Source organism: Salmo trutta, chromosome 6, assembly GCF_901001165.1.
Source record: "Salmo trutta chromosome 6, fSalTru1.1, whole genome shotgun sequence".
In the NCBI taxonomy this organism is placed as follows: Eukaryota; Metazoa; Chordata; class Actinopteri; order Salmoniformes; family Salmonidae; genus Salmo; species Salmo trutta.
In genome coordinates, this window is record NC_042962.1 from 38,227,031 (window position 1) to 38,252,940 (window position 25,910).

The following is a 25,910-nucleotide window of genomic DNA, read 5'->3' on the forward strand; positions in this document are numbered from 1 at the left end:
AGGTGCGTGTCCCCAGTCTGGCACGTCCAGTACCAGCACCACGCACCAGGCTTCCAGTGCGTCAACCCAGTCCGACTCGGCCTGTTCCCGCTCCCCGCACTAGCCCTGAGGTGCGTGTCCCCAGACTGGCACATCCAGTACCAGTACCACGCATCAGGCTTCCAGTGTGTCAGCCCAGCCTCAAGAGTTCGGCAATAGTGTGCAGTCCAGAGTATCCGGCAACAGTGTGCAGTCCAGAGTATCCGGCAACAGTGTGCAGTCCAGAGTATCCGGCAACAGTGTGCAGTCCAGAGTATCCGGCAACAGTGTGCAGTCCAGAGTATCCGGCAACAGTGTGCAGTCCAGAGTATCCGGCAACAGTGTGCAGTCCAGAGTATCCGGCAACAGTGTGCAGTCCAGAGTATCCGGCAACAGTGTGCAGTCCAGAGTATCCGGCAACAGTGTGCAGTCCAGAGTATCCGGCAACAGTGTGCAGTCCAGAGTATCCGGCAACAGTGTGCAGTCCAGAGTATCCGGCAACAGTGTGCAGTCCAGAGTAGTCCGGAATCGAGGGAGACTGCCTGCGATCCGGAACCGAGGGAGTCTGCCTGCGATCCGGAACCGAGGGAGTCTGCCTGCGACCTGGAACCGAGGGAGTCTGCCTGCGACCCGGAACCGAGGGAGTCTGCCTGCGACCCGGAACCAAAGGGATCTGTGACCCAGAACCAAGGGAGTCTATCAGCAACCCGGAACTGAGTAAGTCTATTGATGATCCAGAACTAAATATAAGTAACTGTGTTTCAAATGAGTCTGCCTACAGTGTGGAATACCGGTTGGACGTACTGCCAATTCTCTAAAACGAAGTTGGAGGCAGCTTATGGTAGAGAAATTAACATTAAATTCTCTGGTAACAGATCTGGTGGACATTCCTGCAGTCAGTGTGCCAATTACATACACCCTCAGAACTTGAGACATCTGTGGCATTGTGTAATGATCATGATGTTTAATCAGCTTCTTGATATGCCACACCTGTCAGGTGAATGGATTATATTGGCAGAAGAGAAATGCTCACTAAGAGGGATGTGAACAAATTTGTGCACAAAATCTGAGATAAATAAGATTTTTGTGCATTGTGTCATTTCAGCTCATGAAACATGGCACCAACACTTGACATGTTGCATATTTATTTTTATTCAGTGTAGCTATAGATAGTGATGAAACAATCCATAGTAAACTAGAGTTTTGATGGTGGACTGACTGTATTATTTGGAATTAATAAACTTTCTATCCAAGCTGGGATATGTAGGTTCATGTCTAGGTAAAAAATAAATATAGATTTTTTTCCTTTTTTTGTTATTTAAATGAGAAAATGACAAACAAATACACCGGTACCAGTTCAAAAAATTTATAGAAGTATACTGCATATGGAGACTGTTTAGTGCCAAAAATAAGGGGTTAATTACTAAAAAATAAGGGGTTAATAAATCAAATAAAAAATATTTCCTGATCTTTCTTACACTACATGACCGAAAGTATGTGGACACCTGCTTATCAAACATCTCATTCCAAAATCATGGGTATTAATATAGAGTTGGTCTCCCGTTTTGCTGCTATAACAGCCTCCACTCTTCTGGGAAGGCTTTCCACTAGATGTTGGAACATTGCTGCGGAGACTTGCTTCCATTCAGCCTCAAGAGTATTAGTGAGGTTGGGCACTGATGTTGGGCGATTAGGCCTGGCTCGCAGTCGGCGTTCCAATTCATGTCAAAGGTGTTCGATGGGTTTGAGGTCAGGACTCTGTGCAGGCCAGTCAAGTTCTTCCACACCGATCTCAACAAACCATTTTTGTATGGATCTCGCTTTGTGCACTGGGGCATTATCATGCTGAAACATGAAAGGGCTTTGCCCAAACTGTTGCCACAAAGTTGAAAGCAAAGAATCAACTAGAATGTAATTGTATGCTGTAGCATTAAGATTTCCCTTCACTGGAACGTAGGGGCTTAGCCAGAACCATGAAAAACAGCCACAGACCATTATTCCTCCTCCACTAAACTTTACAGTTTGCACTATGCATTGGAGCAGGTAGCGTTCTCCTGGCATCCGCCAAACCCAGATTCGTCTGTCGGACTGCCAAATGGTGAAGCGTGATTCATCATTCCAGAGAACGCTTCTAGTGGTGACAAACTTTACACCCCTCCAGCTGACGCTTTGCATTGCACATGGTGATCTTAGGCTTGTGTGCAGCTGCTCGCCCATGGAAATCAATTTCATGAAGCTCCCAATGAAAAATTATTCTGCTGACGTTCCTTCCAGAGGCCGTTTGGAACTCGGTAGTAAGTGTTGCAACTGAGGACAGATGATTTTTACGTGCTACGCGCTTGTGTAGCCTACCACATCACGGCTGAACCTTTGTTGCTCCTAAACGTTTCCACTTCACAATAACAGCATTTACAGTTGACTGGGGTGGCTCTAACAGGGCAGAAATTTGACTAACTGACTTGTTGGAAAGGGGGCATCCGGAGAAGAAGGCTGACGTTTTACATGTTCCTAACCAATTGTGTTTTTTGGTTTGTTTCTTTGGGTTTGTGACTTGTTTTTTTACTGATTTTGTGCTGTTAAAAAAAAAAAAAAACGTCTCTTATGACCGAAAATAACTTCTGGACATCAGAACTGCGATTACTCAGCATGAACTGACAAAATATTTTTTTTCCTTTAATAACGAGTCCGACGAGATCGACATGAATGACATACTGCTTTCCCGGGAACAGGCCCAGATCCCTGTCATTTGCATGAAGAGAAGGCAGAGAAAAAGGGGCCTGAGCGCGGGATGCCTTCTGAGAATTCATAGGCGATCGAATAAACCCTCACTGCCTTCCATTCTACTAGCAAATGTGAAATCTTTGGAAAATAAAATTGATGACCTACGCGGAAGAATATACAACTAATAGGACATTCAAAACTGTAATATTTTTTTGTTTCACGGAGTTGTGACTGAACGACGACATTATCAACACACAGCTGGCTGGTTATACTCTGTATCGACAGGATAGAACAGCGGTGTCTGGTAAGACAAGGGGCAGGGGACAATGTATTTTTGTAAATAACAGCTGGTGCACGATATCTAAGGAAGTGTCAAGGTTTTGCTCGCCTGAGGTAGTGTGGTCTACAGCTTATCGTGAGATACTCTATCTACCTAGAGATTTTTAATCTGTATTTTTCATAGCTGTCTACATACCACCACAGACTGATGCTGGCACTAAGACCACACTCAATGAGCTGTATTCCGCCATAAGCAAACAGGAAAATGCTCACCCAGAAGCAGCGCTCCTAGTGGCATGGGACTTTAATGCAGGGAAACTTAAATCCGTCTTACCAAATTTCTATCAGCATGGTAAATGTGCAACCAGAGGGGGAAAAAACTCTGGACCACCATTACTCCACACACAGAGATGCATACACAGCTCTCCCTTGCCCTCCATTTGGCAAATCTGACCATAATTCTAGCCTCCTGATTCCTGCTTACAAGCTAAAATTAAAGCAGGAAGTGACTCGATCAATAAAAAAGTGGTCAGATGAAGCAGGACTGTTTTGCTAGCACAGACTAGAAAATGTTCTGGGATTCCTCCGATGGCATTGAAGAGTACACCACATCAGTCATTGTCTTCATCAATAAGTGCATCGATGACGTCGTGACCATACGTACATACCCCAACCAGAAGCCATGGACTACAGGCAACATCCGCAATGAGCTAAAGGCTAGAGCTGCCGCTTTCAAGGAGTGGGACTTCTTGAAAGCGGAGTGGGAAGCTTATAAGAAATCCCGCTATGCCCTCCGACGAACAATCAAACAAACAAAGTTTCAATGCTGGACTAAGATCGAATGCTACTACACCGGCTCTGATGCTCGTCGGATGTGGCAGGGCTTGAAAACCATTACAGATGACAAAGGGAAGCACAGCCGAGGGCTTCTATGCTCGCTTCGAGGCAAATACCACGCTCTCCGCAGCCGATGTGAGTAAGACCTTTAAAAGGTCAACATTCACAGGGCCGCAGGGCCAGACAGATTACCAGGACAAGTACTGCGAGCATGCGCTGACCAACTGGCAAGTGCCTTTACTGACATTTTCAACCTCTCCCTGTCCGAGTCTGTAATACCAACATGTTTCAAGCAGACCACCATAGTCCCTGTGCCCAAGAACCTCTCAGGTAATCTGCATAAATTATTACCAACCCATAGCACTCACGTCTGTAGCCATGAAGTGCTTTGAAAGGCTGGCCATGGCTCACATCAAAACCATTATCCCAGAAACCCTAGACCCACTCCAATCTGCATGCTGCCCTAACAGATCCACAGATGATGCAATCTCTATTGCACTCCACACTGCCCTTTCCCATCTGGACAAAAGGAACGCCTATGTGAGAATGCTATTCATTGACTACAGCTCAGTGTTCGACAACATAGTGCCCTCAAAGCTCATCACTAAGCTAAGGACCCTGGGACTAAACACCTCCTTCTGCAACTGGATCCTAGACTTCCTGACGGGCCAACCCCAGGTGGTAAGAGTATGTAACTACACATCCGCTACGCTGATCCTCAACACAGGGGCCCCTCAGGGGTGCGTGCTCAGTCCCCTCCTGTACTCCCTGTTCACTCATGACTGCACGGCCAGGCACGACTCCAACAACATCATTAAGCTTGACTTGTCTTGAAGCCACTCCTGCGTTGTCTTAGCTGTGTGCTTAGGGTCATTGTCCTGTTGGAAGGTGAACCTTCACCTTCATCTGAACAGGTGTTCGAAAGGTGACTTGATAGGTTCTGATCTACCCTCTGGGAAAGACCTCACCTTTAATGATTTTATTTGTAAAGCATCTTGAAATGCATTTGTTGTAAGAAATGTGCTATATAAATACAGTTTGATTGAGTGGCTGACGACAACATTGTTTCCTACCATTAACAACTACACAATACAATGTTTATTTATTCATGATGTAACCGATGTGAAATGGCTGGTTAGTTAGCGGTGGTGCGCACTAATAGCGTTTCAATCAGTGACGTCACTCGCTCTGAGACTTGAAGTAGGGTTTCCCCTGCTTTTGTGGCGCGATGGGTAACGATGCTTCGTGGGGTGTCAGTTGTTGATGTGTGCAAGGGTCCCTGGTTCGAGCCCGGGTTGGGGCGAAGAGAGGGACGGAACCTACACTGTTACAATGACACAAACATTCTTTAGCTTCTCAATAAACACTTTTAAATCGTCATTAATTTAGCTTTTATCACTCAATTTGTCATAATTTATACACACATGTCACCAAAGTAAGTAGCCTATTTATTTGTAGGATGTACAAAGCAATTATAGTTGCCTCTCCTTTTAGGCTTTTCAATTATTAAAGTGTAGCTAATAATGCAACATCATGTTGAATTTGTTTTAACACCTGTGAAATGTATAACGATTGTCTTAAAAGGCAATAAAGCATTGCAAGAGTCTACAATCAGCTTGATTCCGAAATTCACAAAGAGAGCTCCATACTGGGACTTCCTGACCAATAGTGGAAATCCATTGTGCACCAAAGTGCTGATGGACATAGCTTCTTTTGTCCATGGCCAGTCAGCTTTATTTTTCATTCTGACCATGCTTACAATATGTAAATCACCATATCTCCACCAATCTGTTCAGACTAGGATATGTTTATTTCTCAGGTTTACTTTGCAGGCAGCATCAGACAGGTTGCTTGAAGAGTGTGACACTGTGCATCTCTCTCCTGATGCCTCCTCCCTCCTGTGTCAACTAGTCAAGTGAGGACGTGGGGCGTATGGAGTCACATATGAGCTAAATCTGTATCAGACCTGGGGTTCTTATTGAAATGGAAATTAGATTTGACATAGAAGTACAGTACACGACATACAATATAATAGGTCAAAATATGTGTTAATGCACATCCACATATATCCAGCAGGTAGCACAAGAGATCCACAATAGAACCAGGGAGATTGTTTTGAGTTCATACTCGAACTACTAGATTACCTACCAACTACTCTGAGAGTGTATTTGTGAAAAAATGTGACAGACATGCTGGTAAGTAATAAACCTATTTTGGTGAATGAAAATGCCACTGAAGTGTGCTGTTCTAAAGTAATCCGTGTTGTTGTTTTTCTGAGCAATTTTGCAGCGTCTCAAAAAAAATCGACAACCGGATGATGGCAGCCGAGTTTAGCGCCGCAGTGTCCCGGATGTAGTAGTGGGAGGGGGGACCTGCAGGCTGAGCTTCACCTTTCGGTAGATAGGGGCATAGCTGGTTGGTGTGCGCGCGAGTGGGAGATGGACCGAGAGCGTTCTTCCGATTAGCAACTGAAATACTCAGAACTATTAAAATAATATAACCGGTTGCTGAAACAAAAAGAAAACATAACTTAGTCCATCTTTCACATCCAATCCACACACACTAACACGGCATTGATGGTAATGTATGCAAGGAAACAACCGAGACTCAGCGATGGGTAAACTGCTCTAACGTTACTTCTATTCAGTTTTTTCTTCTCAGTTTTGACAATCCGCCATTTTTATTGCAATAAAAATAAGTAGAAACTTATGGAAGCTATTCAGCTGTTGCAGATTATTGAACAGTTTTTTTCATTGATGTTTGAGATCATCTTTACAACCTGTTTCTTATTTTTTTAGGTGCAACGACCGAAGGGATTCACAGCCCTACCAGGTACTTGTTAGCTAGCAACAAATAAGATTAAAATGGATACTCTAGTGCAGGCTTCTTGAGTACTACAGGCCTCGGTGCGGAAAATCGCAAAGTAGCGAATTTCCTTTGGGTTTGAACAAAAAACAATGCTGTATGTTGGTTAACATTACAAGTATGACTGGTAGATTGTATAAATCATTTTAACGTCGAATTTTGCTTTGCGAACACATTTACTAGCGAGTTTTTTTGGAGCCCATAGTTAACTATAATTCCGGCCTATTCGTAATGTCACAGTTTGCGCGATATAAGAGTAAGGAGCAAAGTTCAGAAAAATAAATGTAGTTAACTAAATAACCTTCATGTTGGTAACACCCAAATAGTATAATAAATCATGTTTTCTTTGCAATTTTAAGAATTAACGTTAGTAGCTAGCTATATATGGTCGGCATTAACGCTATCTAATGTTAGCTAACGTTATATGATAATAGAGAAAAACACTTGAATTAGCTGTCTACCACATCTATTAATTTCAAAATGTGGCGTTACACCCCACATTTAGTTTGTCTTACATGCGCAGGGTTTAGCTAATCAATTGTCAATGCCCATCCATGGAGTCAATAGCTTGTGACGTAGCCACAGCTGATCTAGCTAACTACAAGATTAAGTCACGACTTTTTAGAATTTGCAAGACATTGTAAACACATTTTCATGCCATTCGTATTATTTGGCTGCATAATTTTGGGGATAACAAGCTTTCGTGCTATGCAACTTGTAATGATATCACAGACACTTAGTCAGACGTCTAGATTCAGCTCTAGCCTTTCGAATCGATCATGGCTCTGAATCGATTGCCGTTCTAGAATCTATGGATGTTTGATTTGTGTTTTCAGACTCTCAAGTACTCATCGAAGAGTCACCCCGGTGGTGATCACCGCCATGACAAGATGCGAGACACCGCAGATGCCACTCCGCCATGTAAAATGCTTCGGCGATCTGACAGTCCTGACAATAAACACATTGACAGCATGGGGCATGGCAGGGCAAAGGCAGTCCACGCGCAGCGGGCCAGAGAGAGGGATGGAGGTGAGAAATGCATATAAGATCTAAAAAAACAAAAAAAAACTGTTCAAGTAGCTATCCACCAATGTCTTACTTAGTTTCTCCCTAGGCTGATTTTACTACTGACATGTATTCTGTATTCATTTGTTAAGCTGTATGGTGTAGGCTGAGTCAGAAATATTGCGTTGCTAAGATCAAGCATACATGTAAGTCGCTCTGAGTGTCTGTCTGCTCAATGACTAAAATTTCACTGTAAACAGTACTTTCTCTCAAATTATGTTGCCATTATAGATCTGAAGCGCAAGGCAACAGCTCTGTCTAGTAGTGTTTGGTCACATACCTTAAATCTATCTTTAAAGATGCACTATGCAGAAATGGCTCCACCATTTCCTGGTTGCTAAAATTCCATTAGTTTGCCTAATTTCAGTTTGTGACAAAACAATTTCAGTTTCACTAAACAAGCAGTCATTGTGTAGAGCATAATTGAACCATTAAACCGCTGTGAAATATATTTTCCAACACAACATTTTTTTGTATATTCAGCTGTTTGAAGCTTGTGTACAAAACCGAAAGTAAAAGACAAAATAAAACTTCTGAACGGGAAGCATAGAAATAGCACATAGATGGTTTAATGACACACTTATTGGAAGTGAAAGACTGCACAGTGCTGCTTAGTATACCTATAAGACAGTGATGAAATCAAGTCCAGCATATCAGCCAGGACAACACGTAATAAATAATGGCAGAGGTGTAAATCATAAGACCGATCATCTAACAAATCAGAAGTGTCTATCTAAACCCAGAACCATATTCTTATCCTCTCACTTCTCCTGTTTTCTGAGTTTGGGCTTTGAATGAGGTTCATTATCCCTGGTATTTTGATCTTGAATTGAACACTTAAGTTACTCTACCTTCTGCATTGTCAAACAGTAGTCGGATTGCACTCTCTAGGATAGGTAAGACTAGACAATATTCTGAGTGCTGTGGTGAAACTAGACAATTATGTCAGATTCATGAAAAGTAGCTAGCTGGCGGAAGCCAGCTCTGTAAAGTGCATCTCCTTCTTGAACTAGCACTTCATTCCACTGTCTACACTAGTCAGCCTGCTCATTGTACACTGAGACACTCATATGCTTACCTAAAACAGTGTTTTAAATATGGTTACCAGTTGTGCCTTGTTACAGATTTGATGGGATATATCTGTTAGCATTGTGTTTTATATCCCAATTCTAAATATGTCCATAACCAACAATTTACAAATGCACACTATTAACATTATGACTAGTTTTGTCAACTATTAGCCTCTATTTGGATGTAGCCTCTTTAACCATTGACCAAACTGCTAATGTTTCATTGTAATATTCTTTAAGAATAGTATTCACACACCAACTTTGGAGACTTGGTCATGAGATAACAGCATTATAGTGCTCAACCTTCATTTCCCATTATACTGTACTTCTGGTCTGCTCTATACCTGGTTAAGTCTAGCTGTGCATTATTTAATCCTATTTACTGGCAGTGTGTTTGACTATTTCTTGCAGGGCCTAAAATGAACACCTGTACAAATACAGGTAGATTTTGTCATTGGCGGGTAAGATGTCTATTTCACCCACCACGTTGGTGGCATTTCACTTTAATTTGTGAATATAAATGAATTCTGCAGTAGCTGTTTTCACACTATTTCTGCGGCCTTGTTTCATAGCTGGTAAATGAATTGCACAAAGTCAAAGAGCTACGAATCCTACTATAGCCTATCCGCCTGGCGCTGCAACACTGCCTGGCTTGGGTCTGTGCGTATGTAAAGAGCTGAGTGAAAGATACATTTTTAGAAGTGCTGCGCACAGGTACAAATGTTGGTCTAATTTACTTGTTTACTGAAGTAAGACAGACCTTGTGTTTCTTGGCTATTTACATTGTTTTGTTAATTAACAAACTAGGTTTTTCAATGTTGGAGTTTCAACTGTTAGGGAAGAGAAGTCTACTCAGGCACAAACATGACATTTCCACAGTAACCGTGAAATGTTTGTTTCTGTGATCTTTTGGTTAAGATTCAGGTCACAAATTAAACAATATACCACATTACTTCTTACTAGTAATACATTTGTTTTAGAAAAATTACTACGCATGTTCATCTAGTTTTTTTGTGTTTTTGTTGGTGCAGTTTTAGGGAAAAAATATGCTTAGTTTGGGGGGGGGAATATGAGTGTCTGGTAGGTTTTTAAATCTACCTGCCACCGTGGCTGGTGGACCAAAAATAAAATGTTAGGCCCGAATTTCTTGGCTTCGGTCACTATCCAAAATGTCTGCCCTCTTTTTCCCTACCCTGACTGGAAATCGGTCGTTGTTTGTCTTGACCCACAATGAGAATGGCATAACCAACCTAACCTAGCCAGACATGTATGAATAGTGAAAGACCAGTGTATAGATTTGTTTACTTCAATATCATGCTGAACATCTGTGGCACATACGCTATATGCAAGGGACATCTGGGCCTGTATTCATCAAGCGTGTCCGATTTAGGAGTGCTGGCCAAGAATCGGGTCTCTCCTGTCCGTGTAATCTTAGCCATTACGATCTAAAAGACAAAACTTATTGTTTATCATCACTCTTCTGAGATACTTTATACAGGCCCTGAATTAAGCCCCCCTCTAAGTCAGTGCACACTGAGTTCTTGCCTGTACCATACACTGTAAATACCACACAGAAGGAAGCATGCCTAATTACATATGATAAATTCATGACTGTGGTTGGCTCATCATGGACTGAACAAAATTATAAATGCAACATTTTAAATTGTTGGTCCCATGTTTCATGAGCTGAAATAAAAGATCCCGGAGAAGTTTCATATGCACAAAAAGCTTATTTCTCAAATTGTGCACATCCCTGTTACATGCTGACCAGATCGGACACGTCGCGTGCGTGAGCGTTGCAAAATAAATTTAGAAATCCACGTTATTCAATTATTGCACCCACACTGCTCGCGCGCGCCAATGAGCATCTGCGTTGCCAAGGGCTAAAATGGAAGTTATTCCTATTTCTGACGCAGATTGCGCTGCAAGTTCTGTCTCTCCCATCTCCTCATTGGCTTATAGATGCAGGTACCCACGTGCCATCTCCTCATTGGTTATACTCACGTGGGTGATTGAAAGACTAACTGTTTTGCTGGTCGTCGTGGTAATACTTTGAAATTTTAGATGCCAATCACCATATAAGTTCAAAGATGAAAAAGCCTGGAAGGAGGAGAGATGGCTAGAAACGATTCAGTTGACCATACATGTTTAATGCTTTTCGACTTGTCCCCAAATTAATGTAATTGGTTCAGAGTTTGTTTTGATATTTTAACCTGTGTGTCGTGATCATGTTTGGTGTGGGGGGACAAAATACATTTATGCACGCGCGCAGCCGGTTTGGGTTCCGTGTCAGTGAGCATTTCGCCTTTGCCAAGATAATCCACGTGTGGCATATCAAGAAGCTGATTAAACAGCAGGATCATTACACGGTGTACCTTGTGCTGAGGACAATAAAAGGCCACTCTAAAATGTGCAGTTTTGTCTCGCAACACTGTCCTGTGTGGCTCAGTTGGTAGAGCATGGCACTTGCAATGCAAGGCTTGTGGGTTCGATTCCCATGGGGGTCCAGTGCAAACAAAAATATGGAAATGTATGCACTCACTACTACTATAAGTCACTCTGGATAAGAGCATCTGCTAAATGACTAAAATGTAAATGTAATGCCACAGAGTTTTGAGAGAGTGTATAATTGGCATGCTGACTGCAAGAATGTCCACCAGAGTTGTTGCCAGAGGATTGAATGTTAGTTTCTCTACCAACATCGTTTTAGAGAATTTGGAAGTACGTCCAACCGGCCTCACAACCGCTTTCTAGGGATGTGGTGTGGGCAAGCAGTTTGCTGATGTCAGCTTTATGAACAGTGTCCCATGGTGGGGTTATGGTATGGGCAGGCATAAGCTATGGACAACAAACATGATTGCATTTTATCGATGCACGTTTGAATGCACAAAAACACCGTGATGCGATCCTGAGGCCCATTTTCTTTAAACGTATCTGACCAACAGATGCATAGCTGTATTCTCAGTCATGTGAAATCCATAGATAAGGGCCTAATGAATTTATTTCAGTTGACTGATTTCTTCATATGAACTGTAACTGAGTAAAATCAATGATTATTTTATTTATGTTCAGTATATTTATTCTAGGTAAAAACATGCCTCTGCCATGACATACAAACTCATCCTGTGATACTCACTTTACTCCTTAGGGCCCTTGTAACTCTCTAGGCCTGTTTTTTAAAAAGGTGTGAGTAATTCTGACAAGTGCTAGGAAATGGCAGTGAATTTCTGATTTGATCCACTTAAATTATACATGCATTCTTTCCCTAATCTCACTGTTGGTAGGAGCTAACTAGCGTTCACCCCATACTGTTACCAGGGGTTGTAACCAAAAGTATATTCTTGTAAACTATGGAGCGATATGGGACTGGCAAAGATTTTCAGCTTGCAGGCAGATGCTGGAATAAGTTTGAGTGACAGTGAGCGCTTTGAATAGGTGCTTTGTTTGTTTTTATTTATTTTTTGTAACTAGGGAAAAAAAGCCTGGAACGTAAAATAACGTTATTAGCCAGTTTTCATGTTTTTAAAATAACGGTTCTGTTCCGGAACAGTATGGATCACTTTCGTTCCATTTCTGTTCCTTGACATTTTTTGTTATTGTCCTGTTTGTTGGTTCTGTTCCCTGAACCGGTTCCAACCCCTGATTGGCCCTGTGTGTTGCAGCCTGCCAACCCTTCTATCATTTTCCATCATGCCATATAACAAACAATAGTTGGCCACAGCACCTAGGCCTACAGCACGGGGGATGAGGCGTTAACTTGTAGGGCTAGGGCCCTATTAGTATGCTTTTAAAATGTAGAAATACTTGAAATCGCTCATCTGACATGACATAATTGTTAAAAGCAATGGCAAGCTTGCTAAAAAAAACAATTTAGTAATGTCAGCTCAATGATCACTTAAATGAAAGAAAGATGCGTGTTAGGAGTATTCAAACCGTGCCAAAGTTCGTAGACCTAGACGTTGACAGCTACTTATTGCCCCATAGTCTCTTTCATGCACAGTGACCACAAACTAAGCCTCAATGTTCTGTTTTTCTTGTCAGCAATGAGGTTTTCAGACTTGTAATACAGTTTCAGGGAGCATAATGAAATCCTTAATTGAATACTTTTTCAGACTTGGCCACATTAATGTAAAGGCCACAATAGTCTAAAATAGCTGTTTGTTAATCTTTTCAGTGTTAGCTTCTTGCACAGAATACTTATCAATGAACAATGGAATGAATTACAAGAAATTCATTACAAAAATTAAACCATCTTTCTGTGAGTTGCATCTGTGGTCTGAAATAAGGCTCCTGCCCATTCGATTGGTCTCCTAACATGAGTATCTGCCCTATTTCTACTCAATTTTGATTATCACAACATTTCTTGCAAGGTAATATATATATATTTTTTTGTCATTTAGCAGACGCTCTTATCCAGAGCGACTTACAGTAGTCGTAATAGTTGACTGTCATTTTTATATTGTCTTAGTTGATTTTATTATCTGGTGGAACATCTTTTGATAAAGCATTACGTCCACACCCAAAAAATGCATCGCCTTATTCACTGATTTGTCTCCAATGACAGTGACCATTTGATCTATTCCATTAATGGAACACCTGATTCAAGTAATGAAGGGCTTGATGATCAGTTGATTAATTGAATAATGTGTGCTTGTACTAGAATAGATAAGTGGAGTGGCTGGGGGCACTCTTCAGTCACCTGTTGATACCTTTATCGTTTGCCTCTCAGATAATGTTCAGGGTTGGAAATTAACTTTTTGGGCCACCAGGTAGATAAAGAAAATCTACCAGCCACTCAGATTTTTTTCCCCCAGCCAAAAATCACAAAAAAACCGAGCGTGCATTCTGTTTCAAAAACAAATGTTTTACTAGAAAGAAGTATTGGGGTATATTGCTTAATTGTATTTTATTTTTGTGATCTGCATCTTTTAACCAAAGTATGTTAAAATACATAATTTAGAGCCAATAATAAAAACAACTTAACATCAAGAATCAACAAAGTGCCTGCCCTGCCACAAAATGCTGTTTATTTATTATTAGTTCAGGGCTCTACGCTGATTTTTTTTATTTTTATAAGGAGTACATGATGTGCTCCTAATTTAGAAATGTAGAAGCACGCCCATCTAGGAGAACAATGAGTAAACGTTTTTGGCAGTGATCCACCAAGCACAATCATTAGGTGAGACAAATGTTCAGCTGGCCTTTAAGGGGCGAGATGTTACCGAGACTTTCCTTGGGCACTCGCTAGTCTGTGATGAAACAAATCAATGACTGTGATTTCTCCCCAGCAGCAGACAGTTGCAGCAAACTCAAAGTAATGTTGAAAAACAACTTAACATGTGAACAAAACGATGTAACTGGCCAAGAAACATTAGGACACAGTCATACTTTAGTGTCCTTTCTTGTCAATTTCAAATCTAACTTTATTTGTCACATGTGCCAAATACAAATGTAGACTTTACTGTAAAAGGCTTACGTACAAGCCCTTAACCAACAGTGCATTTCAAAAAAAGAGTAAAAAAAATAAATAATTTACCAAATAAAGTTAAAAGGAACACAATAACCAGGCTATGTATAGGGTGTACTGAGTCTGTGCGGGGGTACAGGTTAGTCAAAGTAATTTGTACATGTAGGTAGGGGGGAAGTGAACATGCATAGATAATAAACAGCGAGTAGCAGCCGTGTACAAAACAAATGGGGGGGTTGTCAGTGTAAATAGTCCAGTTCAGCAGTCTTAAGGCTTGGGGGTGAAGCTGTTATGGAGCCATTTGGTCCTAGACTTGAATCTCCGGTACTGTTTGCTGTGCAGTAGCAGAGAGAACAGTCTATAACTTGGGTGACTGGAGTCTCTGACAATTTTTGGGGCTTTCCTCTGACACTGCCTAGTATATAAGTCCTGGATGGCAGGAAGCTTGGCCCCAGTGATGTACTGGGCCGTACGCACGGTCAGATGCCGAGCAGTTGCCATACCAGGCGGTGATGCAACCAGTCAGGATGCTCTCGGTGGTGCAGCTACAGAAACTTTTGAGTATTTGGGGACCCATGCCTAATCTTTTCAGTCTCCAGGGAGGAAAAGGTGTTGTGCCCTCTTCCCGACTGTCTTGGTGTGTTTGGACCATGATAGTTCGTTGGTGATGTGGACACCAAGGAACTTGAAACTCTCGACCCTCTCCACTACAGCCCTGTTGATGTTAACGGGGGAATGTTCGGCCCGCCTTTTCCTGTAGTCCACAATCGGCTCCTTTGTCCTGCTCACATTGAGGGAGAGGTTGTAGTCCTGGCACCACACTGCCAGGTCTCTGACCTCCCTATCGGCTGTCTCATCATTGTCGGTGATCAGGCCTACCACTGTTGTCATCAGCAAACTTAATGTTGTTGAAGTCGTGTTTGGCCAGGCAGTCGTGGGGGAACAGGGGAGTACAGGAGGGAACTAAGTACACACTCCTGAGGGGCCACAGTGTTGAGGATCAGTGTGGCAAACGTGTTGTTGCCTACCCTTACCACCTGGGGGCGGCACGTCAGGAAGTTCAGGATCCGTTTGCAGAGGGAGGTTTTTAGTCCCAGGGTCCTTAGCTTAGTGATGAGCTTCGTGGGCACTATGGTGTTGAACGCTGAGCTGTCGTCAATGAACAGCATTCTCACATAGGTGTTCCTTTTGTCCAGGTGGGAAAGGGCAGTGTAGAGTGCGATTGAGATTGCATCATCTGTGGATCTGTTGGGGCGGTATGTGATTTGAAGTGGGTCTAGGGTATCTGGGAGGATGCTGTTGATGTTAGCCATGACCAGCCTTTCAAAGCACTTCATGGCTACCGATGTGAGTGCTATGGGGCGGTAATCATTCAGGCAGGTTACCTTCGCTTTCTTTGGCACAGGGACTATAGTGGTCTGCTTGAAACATGTTGGTATTACAGACTCGGTCAGGGAGAGGTTGACAATGTCAGTGAAGACACTTGCCAGTTGGTCATCGCATGCTTTGAGTACACGTCCTGGTAATCCGTCAGGCCCCGCGGCTTTGTGGATGTTGACCTGTTTAAAGGTATTGCTCACATTGGCTACCGAGAGCGTTATCACACAGTCGTCCAGAACAGCTGGTGCTCTCGTGCATGCTTCGGTGTTGCTTGCCTCAAAGCGAGCATAAAAGGCATTTAGCTCGTCTTCTAGGCTTGCATCACTGTGCAGCTTGCGTCTGTTTCCCTTTGTAGTCAGTAATAGTTTAAGCCCTGTCACATCCAAAGAGCGTTAGAGCCAGTGTAGTATAATTCAATCTTAGTCCTGTATTGACACTTTGCTTGTTTGATGGTTCGTCTGAGGGCATAGCAGGATTTCTTTTAAGCGTCCGGATTAGTGTCCCGCTCCTTGAAAGTGTCAGCTCTAGACTTTAGCACAATGCGGATGTTGCCTGTAATCCATGGCTTCTGGTTGGGGTATGTACGTACGTTCACTGTGGGGATGACAAACTTCTACAGGTGGGCTTTGGATAGTTATTTTTTAATTATTATACTTTTTTTTACTTTTTCCAAATGCTTTTTGTTGCCAACGTGGTTGTTGAAATATACATTCTTAATGTACCCGCATATACATGACAAAATGTACCCGCATTTGGCAGGTGTTAATTTCCAACCTTGAGAATGTTCACATGATGGGTTTTGCCTGGACAGAATAAACGAAAAACATGCAAAATGTAACTCGAGCCCATGGCAGCAGGATGGTCATTTTATGGAGCCGAAAGACATCAGGGCTTGTATTCAAAGTGTCTGAAACTAGGAGAGATGATCTAAGATCAGGTCCTCCCTGTCCATCTAATGTTATTCATTACCGTAAATTCCGGACTATAAGCCGCAACTTTTTTCCAGGCTTTGAACCTCGCGGCTTAAACAATGACGCGGCTAATATATGGATTTTTCCTGCTTTCAATGTTTTTATTTTAAAAAAAAAACACCATTCTGTGACGTGCTCAGTTTTTTGGCGGCATGAAGCTTTCATTAGACCAATGAAATTGCCGAACGGGTTAAGGTCAAACAACTTTTTTGTTTACTGTTTAGATTAAATCGAGCGCTCTCAAACTTCCCATCATTCTGATTACGGTAGTCATTTTGTCACCCTCATCAGCAAGACACGGAGAAATGCATATGATGCAGCTTTCAAGTTGAAGGCGATTGATCTGGCTGTTGGAAAAGGAAATAGAGCTGCTGCACGGGAGCTTGGTCTTAATGAGTCGATGATAAGACGTTGGAAACCGCAGCGTGAGGAATTGACTCAGTGCAAAAAGACAACTAAAGCTTACTGCAAATTTTTTTTTTTTTTTGTTACAAGCCGTGTTTCGTTAAAGCCTGTGTAAAGTTCATTTGTTTCAATGTACCGGTAGGCACCTGCGGTTTATCGACATGTGCGGCTTATTTATGTTCAAAATAATATTTTTTTTAAATTCAGTGGGTGCGGCTTATATTCAGGTGCGCTTAGTAGTCCGGAAATTACGGTATCTAAAACGCTAAAATTATCCTAAAACAGTTCTCCTCCTCTAAGAGCCATAAGTAGTGCCCCACATAGGTAATAGGGTGCAATTTTGGACACAACCATTGACCATCTTTAGGAGTTATCCCTTTAAGTTAAGTGCTTTTCAGCATCCCCTATTATTCTCACTCTCAAATGTCCACTGTTGATACTGCTTTTAGTACAGAGATGCCACAGCTAATCGGTCCTATGGGCTGTAGCTTGCCTTTTCGTTTCCATCGATATTGGAGTATTTGTGACAGTTTCTTCCTCCACCTGCTGCGTTTGGTGATGCTATGTCCCCGTCCCAAATGGCACCCTATTCCCTATGGAATACAGCCCTATGGTCCCTGGTCAAAAGTAGTGCGCTATATAGGAATTAGGATACCCTGGTTCCCTTAGGCTTCTGCCTCTGACTCACACCTGCCGCATGGGACAGGGAGCTCTCTCACTGACACACACACACACACACACACACACACACACAGCAACCTTCCTCCTTCCTCTGGGCCTGCAGCCACAGGCGATATGGCCCACTCAGTGTTAACACACCATTGTATCTGCATCACAAGGAATTAAAAGGAAACACTATCTATCTGCTTGTGATGAAGACAGGTCTTTTTATTTGGCATTGGTTTCCAGTGAAACACTGTTAAACATAAGGTTTCATTTGTGAATTGGAAATGTGTATTTCTGGCAAGTCAGTTTTCCTCTAACTGCGTTTTGGATTTGCAAACCAGTGCTGTGTTTGATTCATATAAGCTTCATATTAAAGTAGCCTAGTAATTTAAATAGTTTACCTTCACTAATTTTGATTAGCTGAGTGCCTCTGTCAATCTCTGGATGTTAGCCTATAAACTACTTCACCTCTGCCTCTTTAGTTTCAAACCTCCTATGTCAATACAACAAGGCAATCAGTATTTGTTCACATCTCAAAAGTTTATAAAAATGGAATGAATTACATCATTCTAAGACAATTGCAATTCACTACTAAAAAAAGGTAATTTTGTAGCTCACTTGGGGTAGAACACAAATGTTCTAACTTTTTTATTTGCCTTGTCAAATGTTTAACTGTGACCTTTCTGTGATGCTTATCTGATTTTTGGGGATGCCTCTGAGGTCTAGCTGCTAGTTAAAATTCTTCTAGAAATATATTGCCAGATTCAGTTGTACATTAACAATGCTTCATCAGTAACTTTGTTTACTAACTTGTTATTTTGAGAAGTGGTTTACTTGTAAGGTGAATCTGCTTAATATTTATACCCCAAAATAAATACTGCAGTGCAGTTTTGATTCCAATTGAGGCACTGGTTTCTTCTTCTGATGGTAGTTGGATGCACTTGTCAGTGATGATACTTATTAGGCTGATGTCTGGCTGACGTATGCTAAGCTTACCAAAAAAGTAAGGCTACCTTTAGACAATGTATTATCTTGAGTTTCAGTTACAGACCGAATGGGGCAGATGAAAGGACTTTATTGTTCCATATCTAGCAATATGATACTTGCCTGTTGGTTGAATAAAAACCATCTACTTTTTTGTTCTTTCTAGGGACCAGTTATTCTCCACAGGAAAATTCACACAACCACAGCACCCATCATAGCAGCTCCAATTCACATTCAAACCCCAGCAAGACATCAGACGTAGTAAGTACATTACACGCTTGGCACCTCTGTTGTTGATGTTAAAGCATGGTGGACTGGACCAATCTCTCCTTTCCTCTGAAGTGTACACTTGTTCACACCTCCCTCCCGTGGATTTGAAATGATTGTTTTAAGAAATAAGCTGCAAACTCCCTTTAGCAGATGCCTACAATAGTCCAAGGATTTGACATTTGTGGGAAGGAGTGTACAAGTGCACACGTTTCCCTAATCATTTGCTGAACGTCTTCAATGTGCTAAATGCGTCAGTCGGTCACTTTTGAGTGACACTCTAGAGCCAGACACTGGACCAGACCAGGGTTAGTATGTATCAAGCATTCCAGACAGGGTCCAACATAAACTATTGTCTGCTGGCCTGTGGCCTGGGAATAACATGTTGGGCCAGTGGATCTTGTCAGTCACTGGCTTGTCCAGGCCAGTAACTTCTCAGCACATTTTGCATTCCAGTTTGACATTTACCTGCTCTGTCAGTCTGCCATTTGAAAACCATTGAAGACCACATGCTGAAAAGTCATACTATTTGTATTTGAGCAATATGATTGGGTGGTAAAGCACCACACTCATAACTTCTTGTTCTTAAGTTGTACATTGCTAGGTGATGTGCACACAAGCTGTGCAAAGCGAAAAGAAGCACTCATCAATCCACCCGCTGATCTTATTTATTTTAGGTAAACATACTTGCAATAGGCTGGCTACTGTTAATTGTATGCAAAAAGTGTATTCATATCTCTTTTGAATTGCAGATGTCTCTTTAAAGGGGCAACGTTTTATTCTTAATGTGACTCGCTTCAGGGAACTAGGCATATGTCGCGTGTCACTACTTCACAGGAGAGCCATTTGAGAGCTTATGTTTTTGATCAAAATGTGTTTTTTTGGCATTTTTTGAACATGTGAACTTTCATGTGCCTTAACAGACTTGTATGCCATCTGTAAATACGAATACAATTAAATTACGAGCCTAGTTGGTTTAGCCACAGAAAACCTTGAACCCTGCCAGAGTAGGATCAGGTTCACCCTGAATGTCATTGGAAAGGAGGATCTTAGTCTCTTGTGGATAGATTCACTTAACAGGGTGGTAGCGTCTGTCAACCGACTGGGATGCGACGACTAATGAGGAACTTTGTTCCGGTGCGCACATTTCTTTTCATCACTGATCATTTGGACAAACCAAAATTTCAGTTGTTGGCGTCTTTCAAATTTTGGAAGGGGAAGGGATGGACATTTGTTTAGGGAGGTGGAGACTTGGCTAGTCTCGTTAGTTTATTTTCCACATCTCCCCCCAGAACCTAATCGAGCATCTGATGCGATCGTGCAATATTTAAGTTTGGTGTTTCTGAGGTTAATGTGATCTAAAAGGCTGAACTGATCCTAGATCAGCACTCCTAGTCAGATACAGTTGAAGTCGGAAGTTTACATACACTAAGGTTGGAGTCATTAACTCGTTTTTCAACTGCTCCACATATTTCTTGTTAACAAACTATAGTTTTGGCAAGTCGGTTAGGACTTCTACTTTGTGCATGACAAGTAATTTTTCCAACAATTCTTTACAGGCATTAGAGATTATTTCACTTATAATTCACTATCACAGGTCCAGTGGGTCAGAAGTTTACATACACTAAGTTGACTGTGCCTTTAAGTTTGGGATAGGGGTTACGCTAGCGGAACGTTTCGACAACATCCGGTGAAACTGCAGAGCGCGAAATTCCCCCAAAATTATTTAAAATATTTAACCTTCATACATTCACAAGTGCAATACACCAAATTTAACCTCTCTGGCGCATGTGGGACGAACTCGTCCCACCTACGTAACAGCCACTGAAATCCAGTGGCGCGATTTTTGAATCGTTTGAAATACTATTACTTCAATTTCTCAAACATATGACTATTTTACAGCTATTTAAAGACAAGAATCTCGTTAATCTAACCACACTGTCCGATTTCAAAAAGGCTTTACAACGAAAGCAAAACATTAGATTATGTCAGCAGAGTGCCCAGCCAGAAATAATCAGACACCCATTTTTCAAGCTAGCATATAATGTCACATAAACCCAAACCACAGCTAAATGCAGCACAAACCTTTTATGATCTTCATCAGATGACACACCTAGGACATTGTGTTATACAATACATGCATGTCTGTTCAATCAAGTTCATATTTATATCAAAAAACAGCTTTTTACATTAGCATGTGACGTTCAGAAAAAGCATAACCCCCGCAAACGTCCGGGGAATTTACTAACAGTTTGCTAAATTACTCACGATAAACGTTCACAAAAAGCATAACAATTATTTTAAGAATTATAGATACATTACTCCTCTATGCACTCGATATGTCTGATTTTAAAATAGCTTTTCGGATGAAGCACATTTTGCAATAATCTAAGTACATAGCCCGGCATCACAGGGCTAGCTATTTAGACACCCACCCAGGTCAGCCTCCACCAAAATCACATTTCCTATAAGAAAAATGTTCTTACCTTGCTTGTTCTTCGTCAGAATACACTGCCAGGACTTCTACTTCAATAACAAATGTAGGTTTGGTCCCAAATAATCCATCGTTATATCCAAACAGCGACGTTTTGTTCGTGAGTTCTAGACACTATCAGAATGCTACATCACGGTCTCGCGCATGGCGCATTGGCGTGACAAAAAATGTCTAAATATTCCATTACTGTACTTCGAAGTATGTCAACCGCTGTTTAAAACTAATTTTTATGCCATTTATCTCGTAGAAAAGCGATAATATTCCGACCGGGAATATGCAATGAGCCTAAACAGCCGAATTAAATTTCTCCTCAGGAGCGAATCGTGCACGCGCCTCATTCAAAGGTCCTCTGATCCGCCACTTACCAAAGTCGATAATGTGTTTCAGCCTGAGGCTGCCTCGTCAACCTTCAGGTATTTCCCGGGTTCTGAGAGCCTATCGGAGCCCTGGGAATTGTCACGTTACAGCTAAGATCCTTACTTTTCAATAAACAGATGCAAGACGCACGACTCCTCGTCAGACAGGGTACTTCCTGCATGAAACCTTGTCAGGTTTTTGCCTGCCATAGGAGTTCTGTTATACTCACAGACACCATTCAAACAGTTTTAGAAACTTTAGGGTGTTTTCTATCCAAACCTGAACAATAATATGCATATTCTAGCTTCTGAGTTGGTGTAGGAGGCAGTTAAAAATGGGCACATATTTTTTCCAAAATTCTCAATACTGCCCCCTAGCCCAAACAGGTTAAAGCTGAACTTGTTAATCTAGCCACCATGTCAGATTTCAAAAAGGCTTTACGGCGAAAGCAAACCATGTGATTATCTGAGGACAGCACCCCATCAAACAAACGCATGACAATCACATTTCAACCCGCCAGGCTCGACACAAAACTCAGAAATAATGATATTCATGCCTTACCTTGACGAACTTCTTCTGTTGGCACTCCAATATGTCCCATAAACATCACAAATGGTCCTTTTGTTCGATTAATTCCGTCGTTATATCTCCAAAATGGCCATTTATTTTGCGCGTTTGATTGAAGAAAACACCGGTTCCAACTTGCCCAGCATGACCTGGTGCGCGCATCAATACAGTGTAGTCCACTCGGCTGGACCCTCGTTCTGCAAAGCCGTACTTCTTCATTTCTCTAAAGAAAAACATCAACCAATTTCTAAAGACTGTTGACATCTCGTGGAAGCAATAGGAACTGCAACCAAGTGCCACAAATCTCGGTTCGCATAGAAGACCAATGGTAAACAGTCACCTCGAATAGTTTTTTTTCCTGGATGGTTTGTCCTCTGGGTTTCGCCTGCCTGCCAAATAAGTTCTGTTATACTCACAGACATTATTTTAACAGTTTTAGAAACTTTAGGGTGTTTTCTATCCAAATCTACCAATTATATGCATATCCTAGCTTCTGGGCCGGAGTAGCAGAAAGTTTACTTTGGGCACGCTTTTTATCCAGACGTGAAAATACTGCCTCCTATCCCAAAAAAGTTAAACATCTTGGAAAATTCCAGAAAATGATGCCATGCTTTGGAAGCTTCTGATAGCCTAATTGACATAATTTGAGTCAATTGGAAGAGTACCTGTGGAGGTATTTCAAGGCCTACCTTCAAACTCAGTGCCTCTTTGCTTGACATTATGGGGAAATCAAAAGAAATCAGCCAAGACCAAACACCTGACGGTACCACATTCATCTGTACAAACAATAGCACGCAAGTATAAACACCATGGGACCACGCAGCCACCATACCGCTCAGGAAGGAGACGCGTTCTGTCTCCTAGAGCTGAACATACTTTGGTGAGAAAAGTGCAAATCAATCCCAGAATAACATCAAAGACCTTGTGAAGATGCTGGAGGAAAAAGGTACAAAAGTATCTATATCCACAGTAAAACGAGTCCTATATCGACAACTTGAAAGGCCGCTCAGCAAGGAAGAAGCCACTGCTCCAAAACCACCATAAAAAAGCCAGACTACGGTTTGCAACTGCACATGGGGACAAAGATCGTACTTTTTGGAGAAATGTCCTCTGGTCTGATGAAACAAAAATAGAACTGTTTGGCCATAATGACCATCGTTATGTTTGGAGGAAAAAGGAGGAGCCTTTCAAGCCGAAGAACACCTTCCCAGCCGTGAAGAACGGGGGTGGCAGCATCATGTTGCGGGGGTGCTTTGCTGCAGGAGGGACTGGTGCACTTCAGAAAATAGATGGCATCATGAGGATAAATAATTGTGGATATATTGAAGCAACATTTCAAGACATCAGTCAGGAAGTTAAAGCTTGGTCGCAAATGGGTCTTCCAAATGGACAATGACCCCAAGCATACTTCCAAACTTGTGGCAAAATGGCTTAAGGACAACAAAGTCAAGGTATTGGAGTGGCCATCACAAAGCACTGACCTCAATCCGAAAGCAAATTTGTGGGCAGAACTGAAAAAGTGTTTGCGAGCAAGGAGGCCTACAAACCTGACTCGGTTACACCAGCTCTGTCAGGAGGAATGGGCCAAAATTCATCCAACTTATTGTGGGAAGGTTGTGGAAGGCTAACCAAAACATTTGACCGAAGTTAAATCATTTAAAGCCAATGCTACCAAATACTAATTGAGTGTATGTAAACTTCTGACCCACTGGGAATGTGATGAAAGAAATAAAAGCTGAAATAAATAATTCTCTCTATTATTCTAATCAGTAATCAGTTCGATCACATCACTTATCAGTGATGGGATCAAAAGAAAAGCGGGTCTTATTAGGTTTACCCAATAATAATGCACTGAATCACAGATTGGGCACGTTATTGCACACGTTGTTACAAATCAAATGTATTGAGGCAAAATTGCAGGCAGTTACTGCCTTTTGGCAAAATCAATTGATTTAAATATGATAGGTGAGCTACATGGGCCTACATTTTCCAATCTTTTAATGCAGTCATTTCAGTTTTCATTTGAAGCATCTTTTTATCCTTCACTTATTTGTAACAATTGCAAAGACTGTATTTGTAGTCGACTTCGTTCTGAAGTTATTGGCAGTCAGACAGATAAACATCATGGTTCAATGTTTAGCGGAGATCTTTCAATTGTTGCAAAAAAGCATCTAACGACGCACTTAGCTGTTCTACGAGTTGTCTGAGGCAGTCGGTAAATAATGAGCGTTTTCAAGTGCAACTTCAGTAACGGTGGTTTTGGGAAACAGCTCAACGACCATTCCACAGGTGCATGTTCATTAATTGTTTATGGTTCGTTGAACAAGCATTGGAAACGGTGTTTAAAGCCTTCACAATGATGATCTGTGAAGTTATTTGGAGTTTTACGAATTATCTTTGAAAGACAGGGTCCTGAAAAAGGGACTTGACTTGATTTCGTTACACATTTCAAATATGGACAGTCCAGGGATATTTTACCCCAGATTTTGATATAAAATTACTGTGTCAGACAATTATTTTAAAGACTTGTATTTGATTGATTAAATTGGAAACAAATAAAATAAGGGTAGGCTTCACCAACATTAGTTTTCCATTCATACATGTCGGATAAATTGTCACAGTACATTTGCCTTGGTAAACAAGAAAATATTCTTTCAGTGGTACAGAATGATTGTCGAACAGATAAATTGTCCTTTCGTCTGCTCAAAAAGTATGTCTTTGATAGCAAGCAGGACCAAGGTAACACCGATGTCAAGTGAAGACCTACAGGGGGAAACAGTCTTATGCTGCTATCAGCTGCTAGGCTAATTCCTCTCCTACTTCCGTTTTATGCACACCATTTTCAACAGGCCTGTAAATACAACAGATTTGTATCTGTAGTCCCTGGGCAGGTGGTTTTCCGAATCAGGAAACATTATTGCCGTACTACCAAAGCATCCACCTCAACAATCACAAAAACACCAATATTTTGAAGTCTTGAGAAGCCTTCCTAGTTGTCAGTTGGGTTAGCCAGCATCCGTCCCTCCATCTCCCAACCAGCCCTGGTATCGGAGCCAAACCTTCATGCCCAGATAGACCCACACATCGTTTACATCTCACATTGCAAGCTCTTGCATCAGACCCTCTCTCGTGTCTTGCTGCGCCTCTCAACTCTTGATGGGATAAAATGCATCATTGTATTTTCTCCTATCCTTACTTAATTGTCCCTTCTCATGCTCTTTCCTTTCCCGAATGTCGTCATCTTCTTGCCAAATGTCCCGTTCTCTCTCTCCCTTCTTACCGATGTCCTCTTCTCTCCCCCCTTCCTCTTTAACTAAATGCCCCCTGTACCTCCTTCCTGTTCACTGTTCGCTCTCCTCCTTCTTACCTAAATGTCCTCCTCCCTCTCTACCCTACAGTGCCTTCATAAAGTATTCAAACTCCTTGACTTTTTCCACATTTTGTTACTCTGAATTTAAAATGGATTCCATTGAGACTGTCACTGGCCTAAACACACC

General features: G+C 41.8%; 1 protein-coding gene across 1 annotated transcript in view; it reads left to right on the forward strand.

Annotated features, from left to right (window-relative positions):
* Positions 1-6,238: 6,238 nt before the first annotated feature.
* waca (WW domain containing adaptor with coiled-coil a) overlaps positions 6,239-25,910 on the forward strand; it is a 66,450-nt gene continuing 46,778 nt past the window's right edge. Inside the window, exons 1-4 of the mRNA XM_029756240.1 lie at positions 6,239-6,472; positions 6,654-6,687; positions 7,557-7,749; positions 18,895-18,989. Of these exons, the coding sequence (XP_029612100.1) occupies positions 6,432-6,472; positions 6,654-6,687; positions 7,557-7,749; positions 18,895-18,989 (363 nt within the window). The 5' untranslated portion in view covers positions 6,239-6,431. The remainder of the gene's footprint in view (positions 6,473-6,653; positions 6,688-7,556; positions 7,750-18,894; positions 18,990-25,910) is intronic.